Source organism: Papaver somniferum, chromosome 4 (assembly GCF_003573695.1).
Source record: "Papaver somniferum cultivar HN1 chromosome 4, ASM357369v1, whole genome shotgun sequence".
Taxonomy (NCBI): Eukaryota; Viridiplantae; Streptophyta; class Magnoliopsida; order Ranunculales; family Papaveraceae; genus Papaver; species Papaver somniferum.
In genome coordinates this window covers 6,197,146-6,220,879 of record NC_039361.1, presented here as the reverse complement: position 1 = coordinate 6,220,879, position 23,734 = coordinate 6,197,146, and the positions used below count along the sequence as shown (strand labels likewise).

Sequence of the window (23,734 nt, the reverse complement as noted above, 5' to 3'; positions counted from 1 at the left end):
AATCTAATGGCTGATGAAAACTTTGAAATTTTTTAATAACACTTACCCAGAATAGGTGGATAATATGGTACCTTATGGGTTAGTGTTATTCATCCACCAAGAACACTAAGAATCGGTGGATACTGGATGCCCATGTCTTTAAAAATTACATTCTGGAATCGGTTTATATAGACATTGTAATCATCCGATTGTAACTTCAAATACATGTAGCAAAAAAGAAATTTGCTTTACCCAGATCAGCCTACATGTGAACATGAACATCAATCGATTTTGTGTTTTTCTTTTCGAAGAAAAAGTTATATCAAAACAAAAAAATCTTTTACAAGCTACAAATGAAATCACTCACTCATGAGGTCTTCCCAATTACTCCAAATGAGACTAGGGATAACAAATTGGAATGAATTGGTGTCGCATGATCATAAGTCTACAAGTTTTTGTACAAGATCAATAGTCCCCGTTGTACTTTTCTGACGACCCTCAAACACTCTCTCATTTCTCTCCTTCCACAGAGTCCAACATTTATCATAATGGATAATCTTCCACACATCTTTACCTCTTCCAGGAAGCGCTTTTGTCGACCACGCTTCAAACAAATGACACATCTTTACCTCTTCCAAGAAGCGCTTTCGTCGACCACACTTCAAACAAATGGAACAGAGTTCTCATCGTAGACCAAGATATCTTGAAATCCTTAATAAAGTAATCTCAAATTTTAAAAGAGTAGGAACAATGCATAAACATACGATCATATGTCTCCTTTTTGTCATTGCAAAGAACACACGAATAAGTCATGCAATCTCTATCTATCTAACCATTTATCCTTCTAAAACCTGATCCCTCTGTCATTTTTCACAATAAACTGAGTCATATCTTGAATGGTGGAAACCATATTAATGACATTCTTCCAAACACCTCTACACCGTGGCTTATTGTCGATATCCTGAATTAACAACTCTGTGTTCCTCTTGAATTTCTGATTAACTATCTTCCTCCAAAGGCTTCTTTTGTTCTTCGAGTACCTCCAAATCCACTTACCAGAAAAGATTAATTGGAAGTCCTCAGAACTTTAACTCCTAACCCTCCAGTTTCTTTAGGCATACAGATTTTGGTTCAAGGAACCCAAACTATTTTCCTTCTCCCTTCTGCAGCACGTAACAAAAAGTTACGCATAATCTGCACCATCTTTTGCTCCACACTAACCGGAAGATGAAATAAATACAAGTAGTAAATTGTTAAACTCGTAAGACAACTCCTGATAAGAATAAGCCTACCTGCTTTATTCAATTTGTTTTTTCTTCCAAGTTGCCAACTTCTACTCCATTATGATCAAGATATACTCATACATCGTTGTACTACACTAATGTTCATTGATTGGCATTCCTACATAAGTAAAAGGAAATTTTTTCGTCTTACACTAAAGCTCCCTAAATAAAGCATCAATCACCGCATCATTCCCAAAAATTATCATTGTACTTTTGTCTAAATTCAGTTTCAAATACAACAAGAATGATCAAAAGTCTTCTCACTTATTCCACGCTTGCATCAATAAAGATAAGCGTATCATCAACAAATTAAAGCTGAGAAATAATAGTACCATTTTCCCCGACTTGAAACCCAGAAAGCCGACCCCTCTTCACTGCTTCATTTATCAACTTAGAAAGAACCTCTACTACCCGGAAAAAAAAAAGATATGGAGATAAAAAGTCACCTTTTCGTATTTCATTGCCTGGTTTAAACTTTTCTGTCGAAATACCATTAATCAAAACAAAAAAATAGAAGAAGTAACAAACCATATATGCTCGAGTTAAGAATGATTATGATTTCATACTCATTTTCAGTTCGAGAATAAACTATACTCATTTTTTATAAGATTATATACAAATTTTCATAAATTTATACTCATTTTGAGTTCGAGTATACATCACTTGAATTTTAGGATGGAAATCACGCTCATTCAGTGACTCGAGTATGTCATAAGATTGTTAACAGTCAGGGGTGTTGTATAACCATATCCACCGCTTATTGCCCAAAAAATTAACAGGAAAAATGGGTATCTTTAAACGGGTTAAGTTGTTGTGTCTATGAACATCGACTGATTTTGATTAGATGTTCTTTAAACAGAAAACATATACATAATAATTGGTCGTCGTACTCATGCACATCGAACGATTATTATAGGAATCGATTGATGCAAGCATGAACATCGGCCGATTGTGGTTAAACACAGAAACCAAAGTTTTTTTGTATTTCAATTTTGAATGGTAATTTAAGTTTTGAATTAAGTGTAACGAGTTTAATTGCCGATGTTAAATTTATTTATTTTCTTTTTAGAGAAAAGATAATGAAATTTTTATTAACTCGATCGTTATAGTTAGAATCGATAGATGTAGTTTAATCTTAGTTTTAGTTTGTCAGGATAATTTTTTGAATAAATTTCAACTTTTCCAGGATAAGGATTAGGATTATGTTTTAATAATGGGAAATTTACTATTTTTACTTATTTTAGACACTCTTTATTCCCTTAGTCTAGGTGGGATTCAAAATTCGTAAGCCTCGAACAAAACCTATTGGCCTCAAACTAGCCAGGTTCAAAAAAGATTAAAGACACACAAAAAAAAAGGTTGTATCTACCCTAGTTAGCAATTTGGGGCACGAGAAAACTTCCAGACGATAAAGATACGAATATTATTCGTTTTGAGGGAATGTAAATTCTCTCTACTATTAGGTCAACTGTTCGTGATTCAGAGATAATTCAGGACGACATACGAACGTGTATAATTCGATTTAGTGATACGAATTTGGCAACACAAAATTCGGCATATATTCACCAACAGAATTATCATTTTTAACGTTACAGTTCGATAATTTATAAGTACGTATATAATCTACATTAACAAGCAGAATGCATGGCGTTCCTTGATGCAGTCAAATGGGGAAGGTAATTGCGATACACTCATGTAGTTATCGAAACTCACTTAAGAGGAATTGAAAGCTACATTAACAAACGAGCTCCAGTGATCTCCTGGGAAAACGAAAGCATTCTATTAGATGCCATTAAACATCTTAAAACTATCCCATTCTGGGAATGTCATTATATTTCTAGAATTTGTAATAAACCTACTGATAGATTAGCTAAATACAATAGGAAATTTAGAGCCTGTTTGGTATAGTTTTCAAAAACAGTTTTCTGTTTTAAAAACAGAGAAAACAAAAAACAGGAGAAAACGCGTTTGGTAGGGACATTTTCAGAAAATGTTTTCTATCTGTTTTCTGTTTCTGAAAACAAAAAAGTGAAAACAACAAATTATTGTTTTTTGTGTTTTCTCTTTTTTTTCTTGGTTCTTTTTTTTCTATTCAAAACAAAGTAAGAGATCGGGGGAATGACTGCAAGTGAGTCATGGATAATATCACTATCTCTTAGACGAATCTTTACATTTGATACGATTTAGTTGATTTTTCTTGTTTTAAAAAACAGTTTACCAAACAATTTTTAGAAAATGAAATCAACAAAAAATGAGTATGTTTTTAAAACAGTTGAAAACTATTTTTGGAAACTGTTTTTGAAAACTGTACCAAACAGGCTCTTAGGGTTTCTATAGTATGGTTCGATAAACCTCCTAGCATGATTGAAAACTTTCTGCTAACAGACAATTATCTCTTTTAGCTTAATAAAATTCATTCTTTCGTCTCGGGCCAGGCTATTTCGAAGGCAATTTCACGCAAGCGTCGTAAATACTTGAGTGAATGTGTTTCACATGGTTATGGTTTGGGTGTTTTAGCATTCACTACTTTAGGAGAGCTTAGTGAAGACTTTATTTGTTTTTCAAGCGTCTTAAGAACTGCTTAGTTAGTAATGACGCCGGCTGTAGCTTAGGTAGATTTATTTTTCATAGATTGGGTATTGATATTCAAAAGAGAGTTGGTGCCCATCTTGTTGCTCGGTTGCCAACTAACAACTTTGTTATGTAAAAATAATTTAAATGAATTTTATTCACATTAAAAAAAAGTACGTATATAATCTATTTTAGGTTAGAAATTCGTCGATAATTTATGAGCAATCCTCACTGAAATCCTATGGTTTGAGTCAAACCTGATGGACGTTCAAGGTTTTAGTCAACTAATTTTGACGGACTGAGTGAAATTGGTCAAGGCTAGTCGTATGCAAAATACGTTTTAGACCTCTAACTCAACCACAATTGAAATGGGTAGTGTAGTTGTAGGAAATCCTACACTACACCCCTCACAAGATTTCATTAACATTCAACTTATTTTAGACTAACAATCTTAATTTTATTGATCAATCTTTGAACAATCTTACAAAAAAAGATAAAGGAATCAAGAATAACCCCTGCTCTAGATTTTCTCTCTCCTATTTACTTGCTTCTCACTCAGAAAACGATCTCTCCTTTCCTTTACAACTGAACGACTATTTATAGAGGAGTACATAGTGGATGACAGCTAATCGAGGGGTATAGTGTAGGATTTCCTGCAACTACATAATGGCGCTAGAAACAGGGAACATTGAAGATTATTCTAGAAAAAATTGAAGATTAATATTGAGATTTGTGAATATTTAGAGTGATTGATTAAGAATTTTACATAATTTCTTGCAATTTGTTAACATTGAAGAAATGGCTAGAAGAAGAAATACATCAGAACAACCAACTACTGTTAGAAGAAGCAAGAGAATTGCTGGAAGAGAAAGAAGGAAAATGGGAGAATCTACTATAATGAGAAATAATGGAGAAAATCAAATTCAACCATCAGTTCAACAAACACTAGTACAAGGAAGGAATATAGATTATGATAGGGTGAGTATACACACTTGGCAATCAAATTCCGCAGAAGAAGTAGAAGAAGAGCAGCAAACCAGAAACCATAGACAGGTAGAGAGAAATCAAGAGGCAGATGAAGGAATAATTCATGGAGAGGAGGAAATTGGAGCGTTAGAAACGTTGAGACGAAGAATACATGAAGAAAGAAGAGCTGAGGCAGAAGAACGTGCAAATCTAACAAGCCAAAATAACGAATTGAGGATGGAAAATATGAGACTACAGAGTAGAAGATCGAGAAGTATTACAAAATCATATTCAAGATCGACTAGAAGAGAGATGAGGCGAAACTCACCCACAACTAATGTTGGAAACAATATTCAAGAAGAAATATCAAATCCTAATGAAAAATATCGCGAAAATAGAGAAAGAACTGATGATCATTATGTTCCACAAAATGAAACTTTTGATGATAGGCAAAATGGTAGAAATCAAGAGAATAGACAACGTCAAGGAAGAAATGATCAAGATGGCGAAGGAAATCGAGAGGAAGGAAGGAGAATTTTACATGAGAGAGAAACTCAAAGAAATCAACAAACGATTGAAGAAGAAATTGAAAGACATTATGCTGAACAAGCACATTTAATTTGTGAACGTGAAATATTGAGCGCGGAAATGGAAGAACAAGAGCTTCAGGAGACAATTCGCCAGAACAATCACGACAATCGAGAAAGAAGGCGTACACAAAACCGGAATAACGGTAATATCAATGAATAGTACGATAGAGTACAAAGGATGACTGAAAGACAGCGAATGGAATTAATAAGAAATGAACAAAATCATGAAGGGAAAATAAGAGAGACTCATCATATGCGAATTCAAGATATGAGAAGAAGAGACTCGCAGAAGAAGACGAGATGAGGATAATGAAGAAGAAATGCAAAATTTCGCGAGAGAAGAAAGACATGAACGAGAAGGGAGGAAATTAAAAAGACCAATGGATCAAAATTCAGGTGTAAATAAACAAATCTTGAAAGATTAGAAGAAATGAGAGGAATGCTAAATAATAGAGGAGAAGTAGGCAGAAGACAATTGGATGAAGCTATAGAAGAAGCTGCGAAAACTCCATTTACAAGGGAAGTACAACTAGGAGGAATACCTCCGAAATGCAATTTGCCCGCATTAACCAGCATTTTTGATGGAACAACTTGTGCAATTCAACACATTAAAGCCTATGTGAGGTGTGATGTTGCAATGGGAAAATCATGATGCCGTATTATGCAAGTATTTTGCATCCAGCTTAACAGGGGAGGCGTTAAAATGGTTCGAAGGTCTACCAAAGAATACAATAACATCCTTCAATCATTTGCAGACTACATTCCTGGGGGCATATATAAGTAATAATTCTTCGCGACCTGGTATTGAAGACGTGTTTGGATTAAAACAAAGGATTGGCGAAAGTTTGAAGCACCTAACTAAAAGATGGAGGACTATGTGTAGCGAAATGGCTGGCCGTGGATGAGAGATATCTATATTATCATTTATCAATGCTATGTTTGCAACCAACCTATTGTATATCCAAATTTTCAGAGTCAAGAATACGATCACAATGACTGAATTGCGAGAACTTCAAGAAGAATATATTGCTCTAGAGGAAAGGCAAAATGAAATGGAATCATACCCAGTTGCGAACACCAGTTCACAAACAGCGAATGCAAGCTTATTACCCAAACTAATAAACACAGTGGCGACACTTCGCAAGTACAACAAGAGAAGGTGACGGTACAATCAACAGAAACTGGTGGCTATGGGAAGCCGAGATCAAGAGGAGTATGAAAGAGAAAGAAATTTCTACAATCGTGGTGGAAATAACAAGATTCAAAGACTCGATCACCACAAGAAACTTATGGAGGTCAAAGACAAAACTATAATAGAGGACAAGGAGGTCACAAGGTAGTATGGGAAGAAATCAAGATGCCACCTCTAAATGCAAGTGTGGAGAAAATATGGGAAGCTATAATTTTGATGGAGAATATACCAACACCATGGAACATGGGAACGGAACCACCTCCAAACCACAGAAGTCATGAGTTTTGTTCTTATCATCATTTTCATGGACATACACAAATGATTGCAGAAATGTAAAAAGAATTATTCTGAGAATGATAGATCAAGGAAAACTAAACCACTTTTTGGTAGGGCACCCACAATCTCAACCATTGCCACCACCACCAGAGCATCACAAAGTAAACACGATGAAAAGAAGAAAACATTCTTCATAGAAGTTGGTGCAAAAGCAAAGAATCTATTCTGTCACTCTATCGTACATTCATACAAGACAATTGAAGATTTTCATGACAATGTTTTGAGTAGAGTGTTCGCAAGAGATAATGATGGAAGAGAAATTATGAATATTGCGAAAATCTCGCCACTAGAGGAATGGCAGAAACAGATTATTTCTTTTACCCAGAAGAAATCCCGAAGGTGAAGAGGTACATGATAATCCATTGGTAGTAAAATTAGAAATTAATCCAAAACCGAAAGAAGATGAGGATGATGAAGCTGAAGATTCATGGGCAATTAATAGGATTCTAATCGATACTGGAAGCTCTGTGAACATCTTATTTTATCATACTTATAAAACTATGGAAGAGATGATGATCTTATACCATCAACATATAAGATATATGGTTTTAATGGTACTGCCAACAAGCCTAAAGGGGAGGTTACTATGCGAATTCCATTGAAGGGAATATCTTCTGAAATCCTATTCTGTGTCGTTGATGTAGAATCACCCTACAATGCATTAATTGGTCGACCTTGGCTACATGGGATTCTAGGTGTAGCTTCAACTTTCCACCAGTGCATCAAATTCCTCACCCCAGCGGTGTAGGAATCATAAAGGGAGATTGGGTTGAAGGAAAGAGGTGTTACGAAACTGAGGTGGAATCCTGCGAAGGAAGAGCAACAAGAAGGAAATTGGCGAAAAAATCAAAGAGACACAAAGAAGTGAGATTGATGGTGGATGCAATCGAACGAAAGAAAAGAAGAAGAGATGTTGCGAAACTAATGCTAGCTCAGAATAAAAAATGATGAACATACCACTACCAAAGGAAGCAGTAACAAAAATAACAAAGAAGCAGAGGATGGAAAAGGTAATAAAAAAAGAAATGTATGAATGATTAATTTGTTGCGACACTCTCGCAATAAGTAAAATTCTCAAAAATACATTTTATTGAATGACAAAATTGAGATTGCGAAATGCAAATACGATATGATGATGTGCGAGAATCTCGCAGAGATAATGAATTTACAAAGACAATCAGAAAACAATGACAAAAGAGAAAGGGGCGAACCTTTATGGCGTACACCCTAGTTCGCGAATACAATTTCGCAAGAGGCAAATGTAAGACCTAAAGTACGTCATATAAGGGGGTACCTGTTGCATGGCTCAGGGAAAGGCTACACCGCCACCGGAACCTGAGTCATGGAGATTTGGGGTCAATAAAGCCCATGGAGAGGCACCTTGGATTCTCACTTAAGCATATGACTTAGGTTGGGCGACTAAGGTAATAAGGACTCTCCCAAGGAGTGCAGAATCTGATCAAGGCGCCGAGGTACACGGTTGAGTCAAGAGTGCCAGGGGCGTTTGAAGCGTACCTTCCATTCTTGACAAGTCTTGGCTTATACTGCACTCGGCCGAAGAAAACCCCACTTAGGGTGCAGTCTCGTAACCATAAACCCTATAGGTAAAAGGGATAAGAGGCTGCGAAAACAACTGGTTGTTGTTAAGACGGATGGGAGGAGCCAACCTTGTATGGTAGAGGTACGCCTCCTTGAAGGGGCAACCAGGGGGAAGATAAGGGCGGCACCCTCCATTAGGGATGATAAGTGTCTTAAGACGCAAATGTCATGAGGCTTTTTACTCGCAAGGGTATTAAGGCTTGTCATATTTGTGCGACAATCCTGAAGAGGCAATAATACAAAAGAAAAAGATAAGACGAGATCAATGGGTTTTCGCATGAAAGTGCGAAGACGTCCTGCGATTTCGTCGCAAGACGACAATGTCATGGGGCTTTATTTTCGCAAGAATATTTAGGCCTGTCATATTGTCGCAACATTCCTGAAGAGGCCATAATACAAAAGAAAAAGTTAAGGCAAGATCAATGGGTTTTTGCATGAAAGTGCAAGAACGTCCTGCGATTTTGTCGCAATGACAAGAGGTGGCATAATAAGACCTTTAATTAGGAAGGCAAAATAAGACCACACAGGAATGAGATTTTGAAAAGAATCAAAATTCACTTCGCATAAGATTGCGAAATTATACATAAATAACTGCGAAGTTGAGGCACAAAATAAGAAAAATCTGCAAAATCTCTCATTTGGATACAAATAACAGAGGCAAGTATGGGAATGAATGAAATTAGAAAATGTTATTTGTCTCCATATGACAGATTTACACAAAAATTCAAAAATTAATGATTATATGATAGAAAATGTTATTTGTCTCCATATGATAGATTTACACAAAAATTCAAAAATTAATGATTATATTAATTAATTGTATTGTAAGGAAGAATTGTTTTAATGAATGCAGGTCAAAATGAAAGAAACTCATACATCAAGGAATATGGGAAACAAAAAGAATTCGCAAATATACAGAAAGGAGGAATAAATGTACAAGTATTACAGAAGATTAAAGAAAGAAATAAAGACTACTTCTTAGTTGATTCTTCATCATTTTCATCAGACTTGTTCCCTTCTTTGTATGCATCAGAACTTTCATCTCCATCAGAACCTTCATCACCATCAGATTCTTCATCATCAGCTTCGCTATCAGAAATAATCAGACTGGGAATTGTCTTTGGGATCTTCTCCAAGAGACAAGGATAATCAGAATGAGGAATATTATGGTCATCACAAACCATTTGAATAGTTTGATTGCGAAAATGCATAACACCATTCTTAAAGTTCGCGACAGTAATCTTGATTTGATTCTTAATCTAGAATACTTGTCGTTGCGAGAAGAAAGATTCTTTGCGAGTTCCTCTTTTTCAGCTTCAAGTTCCTCAATCCTTTCGCGATATCTACTTTCAAAATCTGCGAGAAAAAGGCAATAAATTAATAACTTGATGAAAATTCATAAGAAACAAAAAATTAGTGAAGAAGAATAGTTAATAACTTTCTCTGCCAGAAATCATATCTCTAATCAAGGTTGTATGCTCAACTTGGAGACTAACATTTACACCTAAATCTTTTCTGACATCATCTAAGATTTTCGCAGCCCAAGCGAATTCATCCTCATTACTTATAAGAAAACGAGAACGAATTTGGTTTTCTCTTCCGCAGAGCTCGATGTTCTTGCGGTTAGCTTCATCTCGTTCAAGTTGAACTTTAAGAAGGGTCTCTTGGAATTTTGCCAAAGCCTTAGCACCTTGATCAGAGATGCGATCCTTATCATCTATGAGACCGCTAATTTTAGTTCTCAACTCATTGATTTTCTCTTTAGAATTAAGAAGGAGACGCTTAAATCGGTTGGCTAAGCCTAAACTAGATCTATGGTCAATTTCTAAGAGGCGAAATTTGGATCTTAGTTCATTCAGAGAAAGAGATGAAATTTTATCATTTGAGAAACTATTTAAAGATTTTTTAAGACGCTCAAGAAGGGTATCATTATCCAAGGCATTAGGAAATGAATGAAAAATGGTAGCTTCATCAGAAAGACCATAAACGTCTGCAAAAAGGGTCAATCAAATAATATAAAACAACAGGATGAATGAATGAAGGGAAAGGAGAAAAGTAACATACTAGAGATTTTGTTCTTATACGAAGAAGAATCAATTTCTAGTTTTTTGTTCTTCTCGCGAAGACATTTGATTTCAACTTCTAGTTCTTCATTCTTTGTACGAAATTGAAGATTTTTCTTTTCAAGAATTTCGCGTCTCCTCTCCAGATCTGAGGCAACAGCGAAAGAAGCTTTTCTAGCCTGCGAGAAAATATAAAAAGTATTAAAATAGAAAGAGACTTTGAGTTACAATAATGAAAAAGTAAAAGGATGAAAGCATACTAGACTATTAAGAGAATGCAGGAAATTGGGAGTCATTGATCTAGAAACTCCGTGAAGAGAATTATCACCATCTAATAAAGGAACATCGCAAATTGTAGCGAGACCTTTGCAGGTATTGGCGAATTGACTATCTCCCATTCCTTGAAAAGAATCAGAAAAGAGGCCAGAGAGCTTAGCCATAGAAGATTCAGATGGAGAATCTTCATTTGCAGCAAGATCATCATTATCCTCATTATCTTCATCACTCTCGGAATTTTCATGAGAAGGAATATTTGAAGGAGAGGAAGAACGGATTTTTCTCTTCTTTGAAGGAGGTGCAGTTGATTTTTCCCTGCGAAGAGCACCTTTGCCTTTATCTCCATTCTTCTTAACATTAGCAGGCTCTTCTATTTCAGCAATAATCTTCACACACAGATAGAAATAAGAAATAGAGGCAACAGTATACTGTTTAAAATCATAAGAGAATATTTCTTACCTCATCTGTGTATGAGAGAAGATCTAACAAGGTACTAGCCTTCCCAGTCCTATGATAGCTATCTTTCAGTTTCTGGATCTGTAGAATTTCGCAAGAGTCAGCGAACAAAAGAATAAAGATAAATAAATAAATGTAAAGTGAGCGAAACTGGAAGAAACATACCTCTTTCTCCTTCCCGGTCCAAGATAATACCCAAGGTTGATAAGTAGCGAGATTCTCAGGAAGAACATTTGATCCGACAATGTAAGGACCTTTTAGCATTAAGGGAAAGACACACCATTTATCATATTTAGATTGGCGAGGAGTTGTGTTCTTACCAAAATGCCAATCAATGTCTTGCATGAGTATTTTAGCTTCATCAATGTTATGTTTCCTTTTCAAACGAATACCCCAGCGAGTATTCTCTTTCTTCATGGAGATTAATTCATAATTTTCAAAGAAACTCGCTACTATGTATTTCTCAGCAATTATCTCCAAGTCTGCGAATTTAGGATCCCTAAGTTCTTTGGATTACAGAGATCCTTTACCAGCACCACAGTTAGCGAACTCTAGTATCAGACGGATGCAATCCCCACTCAATTGGAAGATAGCTCGCGAAAATCCCGAGTGAGCGAGAATTTCATAGAACAGAGGAATATCTAGGTCATAAAGAGGAATGGGGAGACCTACGAGAATTTGACCTAGCGAAATTATGATTGATTGATCATCACAATATTGATCAGAGAAGAGTTTGATAGAAAGAATTGACTTGGCACTTTCACCAGGAATGGTAGAAAGTGTGAAACCTTTCTCAGCAAGATCTTTTTGGACATCTTTTAAGTTTTTCTCATGTTTGTGGCCACTTGGAGGCATATCTGAATATAGAGTATGGGAATGAATAAAAAGTAAGAAAATTAAAGAAGGAAGAATTACAGTAGCAGAACTTACGGAAGAAGAAAAGAGTTGCAGAGATGAGAAAGTAAAAAGAGAAGAGAAAGTAAAGAGATAATGGAAAGAAGAGTAAGAAGAATATATAAAGAAGATTTATTTTACTCGAAGAAATAAACACCATTAATGCGAAAAGACGTGAGCGGTTGAAAAGCAGCAGTTACAGAAGACGTGTCAAGAAATAAATGGAAGAAAGGATATGTGTGATAAATGCAGAATATGAAGAGATGGACAGTTGCGGCATTTCTCACATCATTCTCTACTTCGCAGAGAAGATATGAGAAGAGGCAAGATGTAGGATCAGAATCTCGCAGCAGTAATGTCTCAGCGAAATTATCAACAACACAACACAACAGCGTCGCAGACCAATTTCAAGAATGACATAATAAACGACGTCATCTAAAATCATGAAAAAAATGTGATGGTCCTGCGAAAATTAGAGTGTTTGCGAGATTAACATTTATAAGGTTGCGAGAATGTCGCAAGCCATATCCGAAAATAAAGGACAGATTAGTTGTCATCCACTATGTACTCCCCTATAAATAGTCGTTCAGTTGTAAAGGAAAGGAGAAATCTTTTTCTGAGTGAGAAGCAAGTAAATAGGAGAGAGAAAATCTAGAGCAGAGGTTATTCTTGATTCTTTTATCTTTTCTTGTAAAATTGTTCAAAGATTGATCAATAAAATTAAGATTGTTAATCTAAAATAAGTTGAATGTTAATGAAATTTTGTGAGGGGTGTAGTGTAGGATTTCCTGCAACTACATTTAGAGTAAAATATTCTAACCCGTACATCAAAATCCGAATGCTTTCTACTCTTTTTTAATGTCAAGATCTCCCCCAGTTTTACCATGTTCTTCTCCCTCTCACTTTACTCTGACTTAATTTTTTCCTGTGGATGAAAATAGTATCAGAGATGGAGGGAATCCAACAGGTGATCCAAGATTACTTTTCTTCTTTCACTTGTGATTATGTTTTTATTAAGCGTGTGCATAGATTCCTGTCAATGAAGTTACTTATTTTCTAATCGAACCCTAGTTTGGGTTTCCACTAGTATGCCTGGACTTTATTAATTAATTAGGGTTTATTGTAGAAATCAATTAGGGTCAGTGTGATAATGTGAAAAAAGACACTTTTAATCTTTATATTTATGCTTAATCTGAATCGATTAGAGAGATAAAGAATGTAAAGTCTATTGTATTTTAATTTGGATAAGATTAAAAACGATGATCGGGTGAATTAGATAGAAGATTCGGTTATCATTTTAATTTGACCTAGTGGGTGAAGGTTTAATTAGTGTTCTGTACCAGTATTTTTGCCTGATGGGCAACTTGACGAACTTAATTTGAAAATTGATTAAACTTAGAATTTACTGATAATTTATTTTTAGCCCCCCTCAATTGGAAAACTTGGCTCCGCCACTGCTGAATTTGATGTCGTAGTAAGTGTAGGAGGCCTATGGTATTCAAATGCACCAACGTTTGGACAACTTAGGTAATCTGTGTAAGAGTTTGTGATGCAAATTTTGCAATGTGACTTTACTGTGGGGGTTCTCTTGCAATTTACAGCTCAACTGTGTTTCAACTTACAGCTCAACTGTGCGTCATTTCTTGGAGAACTTCTATACGACTTTCAACGATGCGTCGGTACGTGAATTCATATGGATAGCCGCTACTACAGCTCTTCCCCGAAATTTTGGATACCATATGGGTGAGATCCGTAAAGCCTCGCCGTGGTGTGCAGAATGGTTGCTTAAGTATGACAAGGCACTATGGACTCAAGCCTTTCTGTTTCCCTTGAAAAGGTGGCGTATATTCACAACAAATATGTGCGAGTCGACCAATTCTCAACTTCGAGTTGCACGGTCTTATCCCTTTGCCGCACTTGTACAGGATACCCACGTCAAGGCAGCTGTTTACTTTGCTAAGCGTCATGACAGGAGTTTCACGCGTACTAAGTCTATCACCCGATATGCATCGAAGAAATTGGTCAAAGTTGTTAACAAGACCAAACAATGCATTCCCACTAGTTACGGCAACAACAAGTTTTCTGTCGACCACCTGGGAGAATTGTATATTGTGGATCTTACATTGCGGACGTGCAGCTGTTTACAGTTCCAAAGTGTTGGTATTCCATGTATACATGCCTGCTCGTCTATAATGCGTATGGGTCTGGATCTGGCAGATTACTGCCATGACTGGTATTCCATGGACAATTATCGGCGCACCTACACTGTTACTCTTGCTTCATGTGAAGGTTATTCCAGATGGCCGTATGATCCAACTTCTGAATACATCATTCCACCCGTTTGGAAGCGCAGTGGTGGTCGGAGGAAGAAGAGGAAGAGGATCGAGTCTCAAAGTGTTTTGAGAGTTACAGTTAGGTGCAGTAAATGTCACGAGATGGGTCATAAAAAAAGGTCATGTGACACACCTCCCGTCCCTCGTCCTACCCGCATGTAGTTTTTGCGGTTGCATGTAGTTAGCACCATATAGTTTAGTTTACTTTTGTTGTATAATTTGTAGCGCCTAGTCACATAACACTGGCCATTCTTGTATGAATGTAACATTTTTTTTTGGTGGATGTATCAGGGGGCATGCCCATCAGGCATCCTCTGTTTAAATCTGAGTTAAACGTAATATTTAATGTAGATATGGACTGTAACTAGATAAAATATTGTATTTCAGTGATGCATCTTCTCCCCCTCCGCGTCATTCTAAGCGCCTGTGCAGATGGTATTCTTGGGACGGTCGAACAAACTGCAGGTATTGTCGTCATAAAATGTCACATTTTCACTGATCTTAGAACCCACCTTTTGTGAACTCATTTTTCGAGTGATGGTTTAACACCAAAGTGTTTATCACCTAATTCTATTTGGTGCATCTTCACTGATCTTAGTACAGACTGGCTGGCTTACCTAGTTAAATTTATACGACCCTCCAGCATAGTTATCCATCAAAAAGTTTGAGCTTTTTCGAGAATAAGGTCCCAATTTTTTTTAATAGTACGGAATTGTTGGCATACCTAGTAAAATTTATACGACCCTCCGACAGAGTTACCCATCAAAAACTTTAGTGCTTGAAGCATAAGGTACCCCTTTAATTTATACTAATGTGTTAACCTGAACTTCGCCGCACACACTATGCCCGACGAGGCTGGTTTCTCGATACTGAAAACCATTTTGTTCTTGCACATATGGAGGCCTAAATGGTTAAACCAATGAGGGTGTTCTCGCCAAACGAATGCGGTTTGGATCGAGGTATATTACAGTTTCATACTCTTATTTTATTAGCTGACTTCAAATTTACTGGTAATCATGTTTGAACATACTATCTAATAAACAGGGGCCTTGATGCAGCAGAGAACCAAACACCCTATGGATTAGAGTCGAAGATATAGATGACTAAGCTGGTTCACGGTAAGTGTTTGATTGTTCATGTTTACAGGTAGGATCAATATGCGAAATCGTTAAAAAGGTAGGAACTGGAACTGGTCAGATTATGTACCTAGCATCACCTGTATTTCTTGCTGGATGGATTGGTAAGATCACTGTTATCTGTTCTTGCTAAAGTCCTTGTGTGGTAGATACAATTTATTTGAAATTCAAACTAATTTGTTCTCTCATGCTGGATTCTTACTGGATAATGGCAGAGTGCCGTCGTTAGGTCCAAATATGTGCCCGTATAGGTCAACGAGAAAGTAAGTTTCAAACTCTAAGTAATCGTTCATGCTGTGAAATCTTCAATTTTAGTTTGCAACATGTAGTTTGAATTAAATTTTATTCCAACCGTTGTTGTATCGTTAGTTGTCTTTAAATAGATGCTTAAATCAGAAAATAAACGACTATTATAAATGAAATTAATGATGTAAATAAAAACTTTTCCGCGTTTGTGCTTTTGTTGGAATTCTATTAATTTGGCCAGATTTTCCTTTCAATGTTATTAGCAAAACATGTCACTAACTGGAAATGGGGTTATTTTTCTTGGCCTAAAAAAGTATGAACAAGAGGGCTTAATTTAGACTATGATCGGCCACTAATATTATACTAAATTATGTTCCTAACCAGTTTTTACGGCCATCTGAATATTCCATTTTAAGTTACACACAACTGTCTGAATCAGGTATCAATTGTAATTTGTACTATCATCAGAACATCATAACTAATTATTTTATGCGACCCTGTTACTGTTGTACCCAATTTATTTTATACTACATTCTTAGTTTGGTACCCAATTTATTTTATACGTCATTCTTTGTTTCGTACCAGATTAATTTTATACAACTTTCTCTGTTGTTTACCCAATATAATTTATACGACCGTCTGAAGACCAAGTGACCAATCTTTCAGCAAAAATCACCCAATTAGATAGGCGATTCTCTAGTTCGACAAACTTTACCAGCAACCGATCATATATTCTCAGGAAACAATTAAGAATACCACATCATATTATTCACTTGCACATTAAGAGAAAATTGTATTTGGTTTGCGGCAACTACAAGGTCCGTAGTTTATTCTGCCATTGAATGACTTAAATTAGGGGGAGGATCTATTACATATTCTTTCACTTATATTCAACTCAGGAAGTTTATTCTGCCATTGAATGACTTAAAAAACACCACTTTCCGTGTTTAGGCACAACTTTATTATCTCCGTAGGTTTTCACCACGAGAATAATTCACAGTAAAGATCTTTCATAGTAAAGATTACAGTTTCGACATGTGCAACGAGAACACGTTGTGAAATTCAAAATACAAGAAACATTTCTCAAGTGTTGTACAAGTCAAAGGAAAACCTCAACACTTGGTTGTATGATGTTTCACATCCATAAAAATCTGTGTAACAGACAGGCTTCAATATTCGTGAAACATCCTTAAACATCTTTAATAACCGCTAAAATTTTTGCATTTACACATTCATCTGACCAGGCAGACATTGTATTGAAGTGCGGTAACATGAAGTGCGATTACATATTTTAACAGTTACCATACCGAAAGTAAAACATATCTAGTAACTCATACTGCCGACTAATGACCTACACAAGTATTCTAATCCCCGTTTCCTGTATCTGAAGTTAGTATATATACGCCTGACATCAGTTAAGCTAACATTTAGGTTGCTCCAAAAAATCGAGCTTCATACATGAATCAGCAGCCCGATATTCCAAAAAAAAAAAAGGCTTTCCAAAAATCGACGCATCTATGTACACCTGAAGTGTGTCCTGTTGGCCAAAAAATAATCCGGTGTAAAGTTGGATTCACACTGCACCCAATAAGTTGTATGTTAAGATAATACCAAACTAAATTAAACGTATAGCTGGCTAGTAATAATTCCGCTGTCTAAGATGCAGTCTCCCATATTCAGTACGTTTATTTTTCCAAATGAACTCTTCGTTGGGTCCCAAATTGGTTGTCACATAGGCCGCATGTGTTAATGCCCCTGTGTAAGATAAAATAGTGTGTGCTGCAACCTAAATCTTAAATGGGTTACGGAAGGAACTTACCCTCAGTATCGATTGGTAAGTGTTGTGGGGACCCCTGAACCTTTTGTGAATAACTTCTCCTAGTTGAGGTTCCTTTATTGGGTTTTTCAACCCCTGCCTTACTCTTTGCAGCCTTACTCTTTGCCGTTTTGGGTGTACCTAACGCATGATTCAAATAGATCATTTCAATCAAACAAATAAAATAGAAGCAAGGAATAACAAGAATTGTGGTGTTACTAAATGATGTACATCACTTATATAAAGTTTATAAATATGTACATATAAGATATATATGGTACCCTTATTTAGTCGAACACAAATTTGGACACTCAGTACATATAAAGTTTATAAATGCAAGTTTTGGTGTCCCACCTGTTGCAAGTGCAAGTTTTTTTGTTGGCCTTAATCCTTCCACCTCTGAAGCGGCTACTTGTTCCGCATCCATGCCTATTAGATAAGCTGAGAGTAGTAAGGCACCTATCCAAACCACTTGTTAATGTAATGTATTTATTTAAGGTTAATAAGTACCTGTAGAGGTGTTGTTCCTCCCCTTCCCTGGTTCTTCGCTTTCTGTTTTTTTCCATTATAATATTCTGCTCAACCGTAGCATAACGAGGCCTGTACTTTATCCATTTTCTCTCGCAAATTTCGGTCCACAGCCTTGTCCTTGCCAGCTGCACAATTCACCTTATCAGCAAACTGGTTAAGCAATTAACCAACCATTCATACAAATAAATCAAACTTAGCTGATGCAATTCATTTTATTTATTTTGTATTTAATTTCTTGCACCCTGTGGTCAATATGGGGGTTTTAAAACCTAACTACACATACCTAAAACAAAACAGGGAAGGAGGGTAGGGTAGGGTTTCATTATCGCTTCCATTCACATTGCACACACTATAAAAAAAATTCAAATCAATCTCATGGAACAGAACAAAGACGAAATTCAACATATACAGTGAATCAACTGGGTAGTCCAGAAACTATAAATAAGTTTTCCAGCTCAGATATCCTTAGTATGATTATGCAGTGTCGTTTAAAAACCAAGACTCATTTCAGAATAAATAGTATTAGATTCCATTTGGTTTCAATCCGAATAAGAGAACCAACTAATAAAATCTGATTCCACTCAATTCCCTCACCTTCAACTATTATGAGGATATGAAGTATAACCCAATGAAATCTAAAGGGAAGCATGGGAAATTATGGTTTTAAATAGTAAAAAGAGGGTTAGGGTTTCAACCACTAGAAAATTGCAATTACAATCAATCTACTATCTGATATAAATGAAAATTAAATAAAGATAAATACCTATACCTTCTTGATTAAATAAAGAATTGGGATATAACTCTATTTAAACTAGTATCCATTTCCTATCCGAGTAAACCTCACAAACCTGAATTAGCTTAACTATGGTTGCTAACTAACTTAGTTTAAGGGGTAAACTTGGAATTTTTTTTTCAAAACTTAAGAAATTGAAACGGACAGACTCGTTTGTCCGTCTATATAGGTTAAATGAAAAGTGGGCCGGATCGGTGGGAAAAGCCAAAACATAGGATTTCGGTGAGGATTGCTCATCTAACTCCTTTAAAATCCTAAGCTCATAAGGCTCCACGTTGAACGGTGATCCTCACCCACTCACAGAATTGATCCGTTTCACTTTTTCTCAAAGGAGAGAAAAAACAGGAATTCCCACACAAATTTCGCCCACAAAACATAAAACAAAAAAAAACACATACCAAACCCTAAGATTTTGTGAGTGGAAAAAGTAGTCTCCCCGGAAACAAAACTAAAACAGATTTTTCTTCTTTTTTGTTGTTATGAAACCAAAAAAGATGTCATTCGAACCCTAAAACAACTTCGTCTCCACCTTCTTCTCCATCATCTACCGTCTGTCTCATGTTTATAATCCTCCAGGCTATCAGCAGTCTTTCCCCCAATTAGAAGAAAAAAAAAACTTTATTCTTATGAAGCCCAAACAGAAAGTTTTCTGTTGAACGAGTTGAATCTCCATAACCCTAATCACATCTCTTTTTTTTCATACGCTGATTCTCTTTTTCTCTGTTTGTTTTCCTTCTCCATCTCTTTGTTTATCGTATCTGTTTTGATTGTTTATGGTTTTGTTCTAATTGTTTTTGTTTGGTTTTATTTTGAAGGAACGAATTTTTTTAATTAGTAACCTAACCTTTTTATTTCTGTATCTTTGTTTCACTGAATCAGTAAACCCTAAACCATATTTTGTTTTGCAGGTACAATCAATAAACCCTAACCCATGTTTTATTTTGCAGGTACAATTTTTGTTTGCTCTTGATAAACAACAAAATGTTGTCTGTTGGACCAGATTGGGAAGTATTACAAGATGGATGGGGGAGATTCTGATGAAAACTTCTTGAAGAGTGTGTTTCAACAAGTGTTGTTGCAGGTAGATAACTTCTTTTAAAAACAAAGTGGGAAAATTTGTTGTTCTAGGCCTTTACATACTGATCCTTTAGTGTTGCTACGTGGGTTGTTGAAAAGTCGGGGAAACGATGGGTATTGTATCAAACTAACCTGGGTAGGTGTTAATTAATTCGTATTAATTCGTTATATGTTTACTGAATTTTGTCTAGAATGGACACAACAAAACTAATGTTGATCTTGAGTTTGGGATGAAACTCTTTGAAAGTAATTATGAAAATACATGCTATGGTGATCAGTTCTATGAAAGTAAGTCTGTGAATACATTCTAGAGGGTATTGAATATTGGGTTGTAATGCCCGTTGATATTTAATTGTTATTTATAGTTTATGTGTGTAAACACTTCAGAATTTCCTGAGTTGATTAATGAAATCCATGTAAATGACTTCGTTCACAAGGGAAACAAAATGTAAATAAAACGGTAAATGATGATAAGTTGGATAGGGTAACTCTAAGTTGTTGAACTCACAACTTTTGCCATTGGTATTCTTCTGTGTCACTGTGAGCTTTACCATGGTTTTTTTAAATTGAAGTCTAACATTTTTAATGTGTTAAATTATCATTTATCATTATAAGATTGAAATGTTTACAATGAGGTGGTCCCTAATATTTCATGTCATGTAGCCTGCAAGAGAATCAAATTTTGAGTTGCTATAGCTGCAACACGATCATGTAGTGCTGCTCCTATGTCGCTGGGATGGTTAAGCCGAGGGAAACAAGAAGTCTTTGGTGGTGCAGAAAGCATTTTTATATAAATCTGCAAACTATAACTATGAGTATATGTTTCTACCGATATGTTTAGTATTCCAATCTTTTAAATATAGTGGGTTAATTTCTTTTTACATTTTATTAATTGTTATTTCTTGGATTTTGTTGTGTAGATTAATCATACTACATGAAAATTTAGATTCGATGGGTTGATGTGGCTCATGCATACTCACACAAAAACGAAACACAAGATTTTTGACATACCAACATTAACGATTCAAGAGAACAAATGTGAGTTCAAAATTGATAACCAAAATAAGATCTGTTAATGTATCTCTGTAACCAAAATAAATTTCATTTTATGTTTGTATGCATCAAGTTCCTTTTTGGGGTGACAGAGAGTTGACAGTGTCTAAAATCTTTTTCAAAATGCATAATATTAAGTTGGAAAATTCTTATCTCAAGTTGACCCTGATAGAAAGGTGGTATACTTGCGGTACTCCCTACCCCTGCGCATTATTGGTTTAAATTTTATGTTTGATTCTTTTATCCAACAAATCCAACAACCGTTTTACAGCAACAAGGAGCTGTAGTGTTAGAAATTCAACCGTTTGACAACAACTGTTTAACCGGCATATACAACATTAAATATGGGAGGTTTCTTCTTTCGCTATTATGCGGTTATTATATGGACATGGTGAGAGTTTTTTGCCATCTTACATTGTTCTTTTTCATCTTAGGCTCCATAGATGGACATCAAATATCTTTCTCATGATTTTTGTTTTCACCCATTTTCTTTTTTATTTATATACATACATATAAATGTGAATATGAATTGCTTTTTGTCAAGATAGTATGAATAAATCGAACTAATGTCACATGTGCTTCAATGGCTTTTTCTCTTGATCAATTGCAAAAGATGTTGGAATAGATATTTAGGTCACTTGGCGACCTTAACAAGGTATTTACTGCATATATATTTTATTTCTCCGACAAATTTTCCTCAATATTCAACTTTTGAGAATCAAGCATGTAACCATTACCCTCCTGGTGTAGGATTAGGTGATAGGCATACGTGATCCTTAGTTAATTAACTTCATATTGTGGATGTACAAACTTTTCATATCAGGGGAACTTTCAGGTATGGACTTTGCTTAATTACATTCTTGCATTACAATATTTCATAGTAGGGAATTTGTTTTTCTTCTGTTCAGTATTTAGCTCCTGAATTTGCATGAAGTGGCAAGCTAACAGATAATCTGATGTTTTCCCTCCGGATTTATGCTTTTTAGAATTGGTAAGAGGAAGGTAACTCATTAATACTACAAATGCATACATGGAGATAACATGTAGATTCGGATTGTTTGGTCATGATCCTTGCATTTTGGTCATCTATAGTATTCCTCATCCAGAAAAATAATTAGGTGCGTGCTACATGATAATTTCTATATAGATCATGGTGTATTAAATTAATTCAATATCTTCTGATTTTTGTTAACGAGATTTTAAAATCTGTTTTTTTGTTTTGGGTATGAATTTTTTGAAGTATTTGTTAGTTAATTAGGTTCATGTTGAACATATGCAAACACGATTTCATCAAATATAATGAGTAGCATGTAATCTAAACAAATTGTTTTAACCAGAAATCACAATTGTTGGTCAAATTATAGATGTAATCATACAGTTGTATTTGTATCCGAATTAAAATTGTTGTAAGTTTTGTTGCAAGTCGCAGCCAGTTGTTTTCATTTTCTTCTTGAATTGTATAAATGTAGGTAGCAAAAATTTTGGTAAAAATGGTGTATGTTTTCTAACCGACGGATAGAGAACTTTAGGTGGGTTAGTCTTTTTTGTGGTTCATATATTTCTTACATATATTTGGTGACATAGCCGCTTTCCTTTCGGAAGTTATAAGGGAATTTGAAAGTAAGAAGGATGGTGCGCTCTGTTGCTTTGCCTACATGGAAAGAGTGGAGTCAATTAATCAAGTTGCTTCCATTGTTGGCCAATACAGAGGTTTTTTTTTGTGATTTAGGTTATTTTTAAGAGAAAGCATTGGAGAAGGGTGGAACCGAGGAAGGTGCTTGCATTGTTTAATCAAATTTCTTAAGATTTTTAATCTCTTATCTTATCAATAAAATGGTTCTTTCTTGATTGCACAAAGAAAATTCATTTATTATTTTCCAGTGTAATATCTTATATCTAACTCCTTTAAAATCCTAAGCTCATAAGGCTCCACGTTCAACGGTGACCCTCACCCACTCTTAGAATTGCTCCATTCCACTTTTCCTCAAAGAAGAGAAAAACAAGGCCTTTTTTTGCTAATTTTATATTTATCATCCCGGAAACCAAAAGAAAAAAAACGTTAGGGTTCTTTTATTGCAGTTCATCTCTGCTTCTGCATTCTCTAGGTTTTGGCTGCGGCATGCTCATGCTTCGGTTCTCATGTTTTAACATCTCTCTTTCTTTCATTCATTGTTTCTTTTAGATTTCGTTTGTTTTTCTATGAATATTGATTTGTTTTAATTATTCATTTTTTTGCAGGTACAATCTTATTGTTTTTCCTAAAAACTGAAATCTTTACAAGACATAATACAACTGGGGTTCCTGATAATTAATATTCTTTTTTTTTCAGGTATGATTTTAGTGAACCCTAGCCCTTTTCTTTTTCGTCTCTTTGTTTCTCTCAATCAACAAATCCTAACCCTATTTTTCTACCGCCTCATTTCTTCTATTCTCAGGTTTTCTTATTTTTGCAGTTGCTCATAATGCAGTGCAGACAACAGAAGGATCCACGAGGATTTGTTTATTAGTTGTTTAAGATGTTTATTTCAAGTTTTACACATTAGG

General features: G+C 35.5%; 1 protein-coding gene and 1 long non-coding RNA gene across 2 annotated transcripts; one reads left to right on the top strand and one right to left on the bottom strand.

The window, feature by feature from the left end:
• Positions 1 to 13,154: 13,154 nt before the first annotated feature.
• LOC113271884 lies at positions 13,155 to 15,941 on the top strand. Its single transcript, XM_026521808.1, has 6 exons — positions 13,155 to 13,172; positions 13,629 to 13,732; positions 13,830 to 14,626; positions 14,830 to 14,873; positions 15,685 to 15,740; positions 15,824 to 15,941. Exons 1-6 carry the CDS (start codon positions 13,155 to 13,157, stop codon positions 15,939 to 15,941), a joined length of 1,137 nt encoding a protein of 378 aa, XP_026377593.1.
• A 1,760-nt stretch (positions 15,942 to 17,701) lies between these two features.
• Positions 17,702 to 18,367, bottom strand: LOC113273471. The gene is made up of 3 exons (XR_003322412.1): positions 18,247 to 18,367; positions 18,091 to 18,165; positions 17,702 to 17,877 (listed from the first exon to the last, which is right to left on the bottom strand). It is a non-coding gene; the product is annotated as an uncharacterized LOC113273471 (long non-coding RNA).
• Positions 18,368 to 23,734: the final 5,367 nt, after the last annotated feature.

Bases quoted from the DNA above. Each gene is read 5' to 3' on its own strand.
- LOC113271884 (XM_026521808.1), top strand. The intron at 13,733-13,829 runs GTAATCTGTGTA...TTCAACTTACAG, and splicing joins CCAACGTTTGGACAACTTAG to CTCAACTGTGCGTCATTTCT. The intron at 14,874-15,684 runs GTAATATTTAAT...TCATGTTTACAG, and splicing joins TGTTTAAATCTGAGTTAAAC to GTAGGATCAATATGCGAAAT.